At 39.4% G+C, this 13,399-nt stretch overlaps 1 protein-coding gene across 3 annotated transcripts in view; it reads right to left on the reverse strand.

The window, feature by feature from the left end:
- ESRRG (estrogen related receptor gamma) overlaps positions 1-13,399 on the reverse strand; it is a gene marked incomplete at its 5' end in the record, with an annotated part of 369,448 nt that overhangs the window by 221,402 nt on the left and 134,647 nt on the right. Inside the window, one exon of one of the 3 annotated variants that reach the window (XM_080340926.1) lies at positions 7,044-7,102. The exons of the other annotated variants lie outside the window; for them this stretch is intronic. Within the exon in view, the coding sequence (XP_080197052.1) occupies positions 7,044-7,102 (59 nt within the window). The remainder of the gene's footprint in view (positions 1-7,043; positions 7,103-13,399) is intronic. 3 annotated transcript variants of the gene reach the window in all.

Below are 13,399 nucleotides of genomic sequence, written 5' to 3' on the forward strand. Positions count from 1 at the left end.
CAGATGCTGATGATAATGATACATGCAGAAAATGTGCATGAGGATGGGTGATGGGGAGGTGCAGTATAAAACTTCCATTGCCATGCATGAGATTACTGAATTACTTTCAAGTAGTGCAAAGCCACAACTGAGTTACAGATGTTCTTCTGAACAGGAGCATGAAGAAATTCATACCCTATCATACAGACATACAAAGCCTGGTCTTGCAATCAAGCAGGTTTTACACATCTTTAACTCTCTGATTAGGCTGCAGAACGTCAACACCACAGACAGGTTAGATACAAAATTAACGCACCCAAACAGAAGGCATTTGCAACAGTAATATACATGTGGATGTGGTAAACAAAGGTGCCTACGTGTGATAATTGTGATGGCCACATGCAGAAAGCAGCTTTAAGAACCACCACGACAGTTCTCGTCACAACTCTGTTAGGGGGCTGAAGGAGCACTAGGACAGGTGATGGGACATGAAAAGCCACCTGCTAAGTGAGAAAGAGCAGCCACATCCTCTCGAAACCTGAATACCCATACACAGCTACAATGCTATTTGGTAGTAACAGGTCTCATGTGAAACGGCCCGGGCTGGGATTGCAGCCCAGCATTTACCAGGACTTTGGGTTTTTACCTGGTGAGGGACATGCTGATCCAACCCCTTTCAAATCCTGCTCATGTGCTATTAACCAAACTGTAATATCAGATGACATTGCCATTCAAATTGGTAGGTTACTGTTTTAATTCAATACTGACTAAGGAAGCAATGTAAAACATATTTAATGAAAGATTTTCTTTTCTGGCAAGAAACCTGGTTTTCTGTGGTAAGAACCTACTACAATTTATGCAGCTGTGACACCAGTACCTGCCCATATTTTGATGCCCATCTACTGACACAGAGTGCAAACTTCTTGGTGTTTATTGCTTACAGGTACACAATTATTATCAATACATTGGGAAAAACAAAATAACAACCCTACTGAAATAAGCAGGACTTGTCAAGCTAGAATAAATTCATCCTGTTTGTATATTTGACAGGCACACAAGCAAAAGAATAAGCATTCTTAGAAAGGATTTGATCTCTACTAGTGAGAAAGGTGTTAAGTTGTATAAGGAAATAAAAGACAAACAGGCATCAAACTTCTACTAGCAAATATGATGAACAAACAGGGTTTACTAATGTACTCTGAACTTTGGAGAAAAAAATCTGATAAATGCCCTGCAGAGCTGCATTGGACCGAATCTGAAAGGTACAGGTGGAACAGCTTTGCCGTGAACATACCAAGGTTTAAAACACATGGCAATTAAGTAGAAGTACAAAGTACCATCTTGGGTTTTAGAGGAAAAAAAAAAGGCTATAGAAGGAAGAAGGGATTTATTAAAGAGGAATAAAGACCACCCAGTGAAAATTATGGTATACCTAAAATACATTAGTGCTACTCTTCCTTCTGCTGTCATGTATTTTACAGGACATAACACATGCCTATATGAGTCTTTTAGTGAAGACAACTGTTTGTGACAGAGAAGGTTAGAAAAGAACAGGAAATCTTTTGCTTAAATTTCAAAACTTTGTTCCAAAGTATAGAGCTACTAAAGCTTTTCTACAAGTGTTAGTAAATACAGTAAATGCTTTTTAACATGCATAAGGAACATAGTGTTTCCTCACACTCATTCAGAGAAAGGGTTCAACAACTCTCTTTATAAAGTTTCTAAGCAAGCAATACAAAATATCTATTTGGAATATCAAAGTCGAATCCTACTCATTAAAACATGACAAACTTATAATTAATTGAAAATGGAGTCAATAATGAGAATATCCTTCAATGTAATGGTGTTGGCACTATCAGCTTGTATTATAATATGGGAATACATTATAGAAAGTGAAATATAAAAGTCAGTTTAAAAAAGAACAGTCTGAAAGTTTTTCCTTGGGTCCAGTCTCTAAAGCACAAATTTTAAATCCTCAGAAGTTACATTTTCCCGGTCATCAAATGAGATAATACATTATGTTGTTTTCCTGTGATAAGGAATTATTCAAGGTCTTACATTGCCTGATTAATCTCACAATCAATATTTGGAAAAGGTTTCTCTTTGAGCTAATCAAACTTGACAAAAGCAATCTTCAAACTATGCCACATTCACCAATTTGTAAGATATCTCAAACTTGTGTTTTATTAAATGCAGCTTAAATTAGCATCAGCTCTAAATCAACGTGCTTATGACACCCTTTGAATCTCAGAGACGGTATATGAGGTTGGCAAAAAGAAAACACATGCACATCAAAATTATTATGCCTTTTTTGTGTGTGTGTGTGAAGGATGCCATTTCAGGTTTAAGATAGCACCCAGCTACATCCCTGTTGCTCACGTTACGTGGCATTTTGCGGGGTAGTTGCTGACAGTGTTCATTTTACTTTTTCTTCTGGAGCTAATTGGATAAGGCATGGCCAGTGATTCCTCCAAATAATGCTTATTTCTTCACATATATGTAAAAGGATAACTTTCAATATAGGATTTTACAACATACTTAGGCTTTCAGTATCACAACAGCACCACTAGGTTAAAGGACATTGCACCTGAAGAGCAATGGTGTGATAGTGGAGCGGTTACCATGAGGACAACTGGTAGGGAAGCACGACACCACTGGTAGAGAACATTGTGGGCAAGCATGAAAATAATGTCTCAATCTTCAGCTTCACTGCCAATTAGTGTTGGTAGTTTCCTTTCTTTCTGTGAGTGGTCATACATGTGAGAATAGGATTTTCCCACAATTTGAGAACACGTTTAAATTTGGTTGCCTGACTCTCAGCACCTAAAGAGATTCCTGAGTTAGCATAGCTGAGGAGGAAGAAGACAATATGGGAAAGATGTAAGTATTAATTCTCTACTGCAAATATTTCAAATCAGGCCTCCATCTTACTCTTCCTCAAGTCACACTTAAGTTCTGGATAAATAAGTTTCTGAGCTACTGACTCCCTTCCATTTCTTGATGGGTTTGTGCAACAGAGGAACTGTGTTTCAACATAGACAACGTCTATAATAAATAATGTAATTTAATGAAACACTCCATTAACAAAGACTCACGTCTATTACAAGTTGCTGGCACAAATCTTTTTCAGACCCAAGGAAGGATATCCAAATACTGGGTAACACACTCTGACTGGGAAGACTATCAGTGAGTTTCTCTATTTGTTTATATAAACGGGACAATGCTTTTAAAAGCACTTCAGAACACTTAACTAAAGCAAACAAGCTCTTGAACTTTAAATATCTAGCAAGAGAAGCTATTGACAAGTATGACTTTACTTACTAAATCCTACTATCTTTGCGACCTTTCATTCATAGAGTCTCTTCATGAAGAGAAGCACCAGGCTCTCACCTCAGCTCCAGCTCTACTGCAAGATACAGAGTGAGAGGGGTGAAAAATCCCCAGTTCCCTTTTATTTCTTTTTGTTAAAGCAAACTGCTTTAATTTGTCCTGGGCCCACAGTAATCTTTAGAAAGCAGTTTCTGATTTTGAAATGTTATTCTCTCCCTTATTTGGCCTTTATAGTACAATTTTTTCCACCTTATGAACCTATTTTTCTGCTTCTTGTTCTCCATGGGTAGCTAAGCCTTGATTTGGGAAGGTAACCTTTACCAAACACCATCCTATTAATTCCTAATAGGTGACTAATGCTGTGGGAATAGGTTGCTATGCTCAGGAGATGGGTGCCTTTGGTAAATAGACCTGTAACAGCGCTAGTATCATGAGCATCTTTTAGGTCTTTGTACTTACAACACTCTTAAGACCTGCTGCATTGTATACAATCACACCACTCATTTCCTGACCTAGATCACTGTGATCTGACTCATCTATACCTTTCTGCTGAGAAATCAGCACCCAGCTGAATAATCCAAAAGATTATTCGGTAGCTGTGGGCAGTATATTTTTTGGAAACAACATGATTTCATATGGGTCGAGTAACAACCAACTTCATAGCTGGACTATGTCAAATCACATTTGTTGTAGGCTCTTAGAAACAGTATGGATTTATGCATTTCGAGGAAAGGCAATTTTTGGAAGAAGAATGCCATGAATATATGCTAGTCTGGCTCAAGTATAAAATTGGCCCTGAGAACCAAGACGGTGGTCCTTAAAAAGCTTTTCCATACAGTAGCAGGTACACCTCATTCCCTAAACTCCTGCAGCACATTTTGATTTTTTATTTTTCTCTGAATATGTTTTGCATGCAGTCTGCATAATATGGCAGAAGAGAGGTGATAGAATAAACCTTTACTTTAACCTGGCCATTACCATCTTAGAGAAAGGAAATAAAGAGTTTTAAAGCTATATTCTGGAGCTCATTAGCTACATTGGGATTTCAGTTCAGTAATTTTAGGGGGTATGTCGTGTGTCCTAAAAATGGTACGGGCTGTTTGGGATTTGTACTTGCTAGTCCGGTAAGCGACATTCTTGAAACTCTATTTTATTAGAAAAAAAATCTAATAGATGCTGTTGAGAATATGAACTACACAGTGTTAAAGACTCGGTCTATGTACAGTTCCTAAAAGAAACAGATTTGAAAATTCTTTGAAATACCCTGTAAGTTAAATTGGGTTTTAATGTATAAAACGGCTGAGTAATTTAAATGTTTGGAAAAGAAAACAGTCTTTCCTAGAGTTTATGAAGCGATAAGTCTATTTCTTAGAATGATTAACTATGAATCCTGATTTCAAACATGAGCGTCTAATAGCATATGCTCTCCACAGCTGACACTGTAAGATCATACAATTTTATCAAATTAATATTCCAGGACCCAATTGTGATATTAAATCCCCATTCCCCGCCTCCCCCTTGAGGAAGTGCCTTGGTTTCTACAGAAGTAATCTTAATTTCTTCTCTTAAACAAAAAGTGAAATCAGGATTAAGCTCTGCTCATGGTGCATTTTGGTCTACTGAATGACACAAGTTAGATTTGCATGTACAGGACGTATATCATGACATTCCCACTGGAAACCGAAAAAAAACCCCAAACCCAGAAAACTAGTAACATTCAAAGATAATACAACACTCATTCACTAAAAAAAAACTTTCAATACCAAATGCAAATTAGAAAGACAGATGAAGTACAGCCAGGACACCATAAAGTATGCTTTGGGTAAGAATACCCCAAATAATGTTCTATTTTAGAACAGTGATAAAACAAGACTACAACAATAGAAAATGTAATACAGTTTTGAACACACTGCACATAAGTAACAAGATCTAATTATTTAGAAAGCCCTTCAAGACCCCACGGCTTTGGTTGAAACGAATTAAAGGATGAAATAAAAGAAGAGAGGAAAAACTTGGACAAAATGATGTGAGAGAGAAAAAGAGAAAAGAAACAGATCCAGGGAAAGTACTGGTCTACTTTATTCTAATAATAGTTATCAACAGAATATCTATACGCACTAACACCTAATTTGAGCATCCTGAATTCTGATCCTGATTTCCAGAGATGACAACTACATATTAAAAACAAAGCAAAACTTAAAATGTTCATTACTAGAAATAGATTGATTTGCATGAGAAAGGTGCAGAGTTAGATTCTAATTTCATTTACAAATATTAAGGTAATAAAATCAAGTCTCAAAGTAAGACCAGCTCCCAAGCCAACATTTCCCTCCAGCATCATTTTCCTGGGACTGAGAAATAACACGCACAGTGGCCACAAGGAAGAGGCAGTTGAGTGAGCCCAGCAAAAACCAAACAAGTGCTTAGGAGATGAGCATAAGAACTTGCAATTCTGTTTAATATTCAAAGACAAATCTAGAAACACCTGAAGTGGGAAACACCAATGATGAAAGGTCTGACTGACTTTATGTCCACCTGAGAAGCTGACAACACAAGTCGGGGCAAATAGCTTGATCCACTCAGAAACTTGGGACTGTTCAGAAGAAGAGGAAGAATCTGCTCATGTGGAGCAACTTCCAGAGCTGTGGTCGTGCTCAGATTTTCTTATTTCTCATTAGCTTTCCACCCTTCAGCAAAACTTGCTGGTACAGACGGTCAGCTTCTTTGTTTACTCTTAAGTATGTGGATGTAAAATGGCTGAAGCAACATGAGTTTACCCTGGTACAGAAGTTAATTTCCAGAGTAACCCAGCATGGTGGATGCTGGGCACAAGAGATGATGGCTGGTATTCTGCAGTCAGCACATTTTGAAATGCTTGCTGGTTTTAGGTTTTAAACTGTTTACTAAATACTAACTTTAAACATTAATTGGGTGATTTTGGTGCTGGGGGTGTGTGGGCAGTGTTGAGCTTAATACAAGCAAATCAACAAGGTAGTAAAAAAACCAGTAGCTAATTGCCTGCTACTTTAGATAATAGCTCAGGGATCTAAACTATTGTTTTCCCAAACTTCCAGTTCTCTGCTAAACATTATATTGTCAGAATTGTCTTCATCCTCTGAACACTACATGAGAAAACTCTTATTTTTGTTTTTTATCACTTTATCTAAGCATAGTTGCTTGTATAGTTAAGAGCCACTTAGTGTTCTTCAAAATCACACTAAAGTAAGGGATTATACATTGTTTTAAAGGTGAGAGTTTGTTTTACCCAAGACAACAACCTGTTAACTTATAGGACTTTCAGCCACTAATCTCTCTCCCATCTGTAACTGTCTAACGCATTTTTCCTTGTTTTAACTTACTGAACATTTGCAGGCAGCCAAAATGCACGTATTTAACATCTGAAACACTCTATCTGAGCACCCTGGACTCTCAGAGAGTTCAAGAGCAAAATTTGAAAGGCTGGCTTAAGGATTAAGCGTGAGGCATTGCTGTGTCTGAAGCGAAAGGCTTCAGGAGCCAAACAACCCACCCCTCCGCCCCACTGGCTCTGGGTCTCCCACCACCCCCAGCAGCTCCTGCCTGCTTGTGCCACCAGACAAACCGCAGAGGAGAGGGAGCGAACCCCCTTCATGGACTCACCATCCTTTCCTAGTCACATTCACTACGCATTGCATTAGAAAATCGTAACGGTGTTAAAATATTTTGGCAGGATTTGTTATGGCCAGATCACTCACTTCCTTTGGGACACACAAAGACTCCTCTGGCAATGAAACAGCCCAAATGTCAGCAAATCCTATAGAACAGAAAACGGTCTGTCAATGTAAAGCCTAAATGAATCTCCAATTAAACAAAACAAAACTGCATAACGTAAAAATGCACATACAGAGAAAAGAAACGACCTAGAAATGTTCACTTTTATTACGGTTTGCATTTCCCACCCCTCCCCCCAAACCCTCCAGAAACTTTTTAGCAGCATTACAATGTATTCATCACAAGGTGCTATTAGAGCACAAGCTCACTCCAAGTGTTACCAATTCACGGACAGATTAGAGGGCACATTAATAACATAGTTAATATGAAGTGTTTAGAGCCTTTACATCGGTGACAAATACGACTCAGCCAAATTTCCTGACCATTGAGGCCACGGAGGAACAATTTGGTAGATTTCATCAACAGTTCTAATTATGTTCCTGTCAAGTCGAGAACAAAGTAATCCATAACTGGGGGGCTGCTCTGAGACAGTGCCACGCGAGAGTAATTTATGCCCAAGACACAGGGCCCTCGCTGTAGTTAGTGTGCACAACGCCTGACTAACAAGTGGGCTCAAAAAAAGGAATTTATTAGGGAAAGCGCAGCCTTCCAGCTGAGAGTGGCTCATCAGGTGCAGGCTTAGGAGTTATGAGGCAAAGTCTTCCCGTTAATACACATATGTGAAGTCCACATTGGCCTCAGTGGGTTTAAAACGTGGGATTTTAGCCCAAAGCGCGGCACAGGTTCCTTCTGCCCAAGCTAGGCAAGCCCGCTGCTGAGGCCAGGGTGCAACCCAGCGCTTTTAAAAACCATTTCAGTCCTTGGGACACTGGCAGCGCCATCTCAGAGGCTGAGCAGTACCGCTGCCCTTTTGCAATCCTATAAATAACCCGCTAATGAAAGATGCAAAGGGATTATTAGTAACAGTAAACTAAGATGTCACAATACACGGTGCATTTCTTACTGCAGCCTGACTGGGAAACAGGCTGAGAAAAGGAAGGTGGGGGGGGACAAAGCGGGGGAAGAAGCTGTCATGTAATTTTGAGTCATTTTCCACTGTGATCTATATTGGGATGAGGCTTCTATCCTTTCAAATGGGATCATTTTATACACGACACTTTCTGCATTTCACAAAAAGGCAGGAATGTCTCCTTAGTGCTAGGAGAAGTGCAAAGCCTGGCCGTGGTCATTCAGGACCAGCTCCTTGCATAAGTAGAAACATGTTAGAGAAAGTAAAATGATGCATTTCAAATGTGATTAAGAACAGTATCTGTAAACATGGGGGAAAAATAACATTAGCAAAAATTAGATTCATGTGATAACTACAAAATGCTTAATGGGTTTTAAAACATAGTTTTCTGAAGGCAGCTGCTGTCAGCAGTTTTAGATTTTTATTTAACAAGACAAAACTCATGGAACTTAAAAAGTCATTTTACAGCCCTTTCTCTGATAGTGAAGAAACAAGCTTATAAAAGCATTACCAGCTGACCAAAGCAACAGCCTCTTTTTAGCAGACAAAACATCAGTTCAGATAAGGGGAACGTTCACATCGAGGACCCATTTCAGAGACCAGTTTACCATGTGGCCCCATGAAGGTTGCATACTTCACCCACATTCCCCACCGGTAGAATTGGGGTGAGTGTGTGAAGGCAAGGATGTTGTCCCCGTGTCACGTATCCTACCACTGGATTTTTTGGCCATACAAAAGTGTTACTAGCTTGACAGAGCTATTGGTTTTACTTCACCTTTTTAATACTAGTTGAACACCAGCACAGAGTGAATGCAGAGCATGGTTGTGGAGGGCAACATCAAACCCCTGAGCTTCTCCTTTTACACTCTACTAAGGCTTCTTATTCAAATTTGCTTGAATCTATAAATTCTCTGCTGTCAAGTTTAGGGAATTTCCTAGCACCTGCCAAGTGGGACAGCATTAGTCTGTGCAAACGAAGCTTCAAAGAATGATGATTACTTGCACCCTTTTCATCCAAGGATTAAAAAGAAAAACAAACAAACAAAACCACCAAAACCAAAAACAACCCCAAAAAAACACCTTACAAGAATGGGTGGATTAAGCTTCACAAGGAGGTAAAGAGGAAAGGGAAGGACACTGTCCCATTCTGCAGATGTGCAAAGATCAACCCCTCTGGTAAATCAGACAGTCAGTAATTTGGAAGCCAAGTGATGCCTGGACGTTATAATTCCCAGACTCGTGATTCAGTCACAAGACACGCTTCTTTTCCTGGTGAAATGTCATGCTGCCGCATGGTTCTGTTACAGAACACATCTTAACCAAGTGTAGCAAAAGCATGATGATCCCATTAAGTATCTAACATCTAATACCTTGTGAAAACTAATTTAGTGCTTTATCAAATCTCTAGTTTGTATGTAGAGCATAAACCAGCTACATTTGCTAATAGGGCAGATTGACCCATCCCATATATTATCAAACCACATCAAAGTCTGCTGGAGGACACAGCCTTAGCTACTTATTATCCTTTGCATTAACTCTCTCACTAGCTACTCAACCAATACATTTTCCTGTAATACATCTGTCATGATTTTGCAGAGAAATCAGCAATTCTGAACAGTGCAGTAGTTAGAGACCGATAACAGGAGTAAACCCATCATGGTCGCCTGGCTTCCCAGTCTACTGTTAATTGGCACAGATGGAAGCCCTTAGAGCTCGACTTGCACAACCGCACGCCACTGCTGGGCCCCAGAGATTTGGCCTCTTAGTTAGATTTGTATTTTTAGGGCTTCAGTCATTCACATGATTTCTTCACAATTTATTACATATAAGAGAGAAATAAAGCTGGATGTCAACACCTTCAAATTTACAAGATGCTTTTTTCTTTTAGGCAGAAAAAGGGTTTCTTATGCAAGAGAACATGTGGCTTAGTAATCAGGAAAAAAGTGCTAGAATATTACTAGTAATAATATTAGCAATATTAGATCAAATGAGAACACTTTTTTTTGGCTTGGATGCTATGCAATTGTATTCCCACGTGTCATATTTAGAGTCTTATTTATGACACCATATAATGAATTATATCGCTGAAGCCATGTTTCTAACTGTCTGGGAACTTGCATATATGGTTAATAGAGGGTTTGGATTGGTTTGTTTGTTTGTTTTGTTTTTAAATCACAGTTGCTACTATTCTCTGTTAGACGACAGTATTTGTCTTTGGACTCGGAAATTCTGAGCCATTGTACATGGGACTCTTACTGACCTTTTCTGACCATTCGGCTACCTATCATCACCATAACCCAGAAGCAAGTGGTAGAATATAAAAAGAACACAAACAAAAACAAACAAAAAAACCCCCCACAAACCACACACACACAAAAAGAAACAACAAACAAGTAACAAACAGAAACCCCAAACCAAAACTACAAATAAAAAAGCCAAAACATACTATCTTCAAGAAGAAAACAAATTCACTCAATGGAAATAAAAGATGCCTCTCTCACATTGCTTATGTGATTGAATATAGTTCTGAAATATTATTATATACCTCAATCAGCCCTAATAATTAATATTTAATTCCATGGCTTCATTTGTTTTCTCTTTGTACAGTTTCTCTAGTGCTGTCATCTTTTTTCCCTTATAAATGCTGGCCCTTCATATATTTAAAGAGTAATATAATATAATATTATAAACAAGTGAAATGCATTTTTGTGGAGCAGGCAGGGGTATTATTAGAAGAGTTGCAGTTTCTTGGTGATCCCAGGTCCCATTAATAATGAGTCGGTTTTAAGCCAGAGAATATTAAAAACTGCTTAGAGTCCAGCTGTGGTTTAGCCCCACCAACTCCGGCAGAATGACACATAGTCTTCTGGGTAAGACTTCTAACAAGTAAAGTTGTATCCAGGAGGAATAAATTAGATTGAAAAAAAAAAAAAGAAAGGAGGGGAGGAGTGAGTTAAAACATCACAATTCTACGTTACTGAATTGAACTACAAGTCTTTGGAGCTTTACCCCCTCCTTCCTTTCCCTCTGTATTTTTCTTTTCTGTTTTTATGTTGAAATCACAGGAACTACGCAGCCTTGCAAGGCTGTAATCACTCAGCAGGAACCTGGCACAAGCACAATGCAAGCACCAGCCAGGCAGCAGGAAAATGAAGGAAATCTCTCTCTCCCTCCCCCCTAGGTTTCTTAAAAGGGGCCCGGCGCAAATGAATCTTCCCGGTAGCCACCAACAATTTCTTATTCCTTCCGAGCAATCATCAATTTCAGCATCAAGTGGTTTAGTGGCTCTACAACTGGTAGTGGCAGCGGAGTAAGCCCAGCATGCAAACATTTTGGCTAATTTAAAACCCTTGTGCTGCCGAATCAAACATGACAAGACAACAGTAAAAAGAGAGGCTATTATCCCAAATGAGAGTCGGCGGATGGCTGAAATTGGCTTGAGTGGCAGAGACAAAAGAGGTGGAAGGAGCAGGGACAACCAGGCATGATAATACCAGATAGAGCAGACACTTTGTCTCCCAGCCCCCATGCATTCACACACATCACTACCTGGAGGAAAAAAAAGACAACATTTCTGAGTTTCATGGCCAGGCACAAAACATACACTTAAGATGATTCAAAATAAATTAGTACCCGGTAAAGCATCTGCTCCATAGGCATGTAGAAACTTAACTCACAAGAGACATAGCCCTTTCAATAGAAACCCTAACACTCCAAAGACTAAAACTGTCGTTTCCTACCTGAATTCATGTCCTGCTGCCCAAAGTTCATTACTGCCAGTTGAGGATCAGAAGCACTGACTTACAATAGAGTAACCTTAAATGAGAATAATCTGTGGTGTGGCTGGTGGTGACTGACTGCTATGCACGCAGAGCTCACCACATCTCAAAGAGCTGCTGGGGAGGAAAAGTGGAGGGCAGAGGAATTAATTTTGCAAGGCATTTGGGAGACCACAAGCAGACTGATGATGTTCAGAGCCACGAACCCTGGTGATGGCTTGCAGCTCACAGAATGACGACCTGTGGGATCACTGGAGAGCAAGCAAGTTGTCTTATGCAAGATTAACAATTTAAAAGTGCTGAAATTAATTTTGTTTAATAGCTGTGGGTGCAGACTCCTTACAAAGTAGGTTGCAAGGTCAGCAAGCCTCCTAAAGCCTTTTAAAATGCAGCTTTTTATAGGGACAGTAGATTTAGGGTGGCTTAGGGTTTAAAGATCTAAAAAGCAAAAGAAGTGTAAGAGGTCATTTCCTACCACTTCCAAATCTTGAGTGAAGATATTCTCTGTTTCACTTCTCATTCTACAACACACACTTACTGGTACATTCAAAGCTACTTGAGGCAGTAAGAGTTTCTCAGAGTAGGCAAGGTGACAACAGACATTAAAATCAAACACAAGGACCAGATTAACCAGGGCATATGCTTGTCAGAGTCACACAGGAACATGCCTACCTGTGTTCCAAAGAGGTGATGGGAGGAAAGAAAATTTAAAAAATAAATAAATTTTAAAAAATAATAACAACAACAAATATATATATATATATATATGAGAATGAGAGACTGGGAAAGGAAAGACAAGGGCAGGGAGAGTGCTCACACCCTTGCCATCACTCAGGAGTTGACTTGTGATTTACAACCTGCCTCCCTATACAAGACCATTACATTCTAAGTTATTGTACTGCATAGAGTGTTTCAAGGAACAGTTGGGCTCAACACTGAGACCCAAATCAACTATTTAAAAGACACTTACTCAGCTTCACACCTTAGTACATGTAAGCTGTCACTCACAACACACCAAAACCCGCTGACTGGTGCTCCCTTATAGGATGCTTTTGTCCTTTTTAGCAAGAGCATCTGACTAACCACTCAGGTAAAGTTCATAACGAGTCCAAGGTTAGGAAGTAGAAAAAGGGCACCTGTTTTGCACCACTGTGTAGGATGGTCTGAATCTGCTGAATTAATCGTTGCCTTGAAAAATATTTGCACTCTCTACACTTGAGCCTGTGTGAAAGAGATGGTCTCATGAATTCAAGCAGGAGTCCAAGCCTGAAAAAGTATGCATCCCCAATAACAAAACCATACAGTATTTATACACATCCACCTGATCCTGCAAACATATCTTGTCCCAAGGAACAGAGAAGTCCAGGTGAGGATATGATCACGATGGATACAGCACGTGGATTTGTTTCACCCTACCCGCTTCTTTTAAATCTTTTCTCTGCAATGTGAAGGAAGTACAAGGTTTATTTTTCAGAGAAAAAATAAAAAGAATAACACGCCAAACAGTGGCCATGCAAGCTGTTGATACAGAGCCTACCCTGGGAGCCATAAGCGTTACCGAACTGAGAAACCTGTGCTGCCCGGCCATACA

The sequence above is a fragment of the Nesoenas mayeri genome (genome assembly GCF_963082525.1).
Source record: "Nesoenas mayeri genome assembly, chromosome: 3".
Taxonomy (NCBI): Eukaryota; Metazoa; Chordata; class Aves; order Columbiformes; family Columbidae; genus Nesoenas; species Nesoenas mayeri.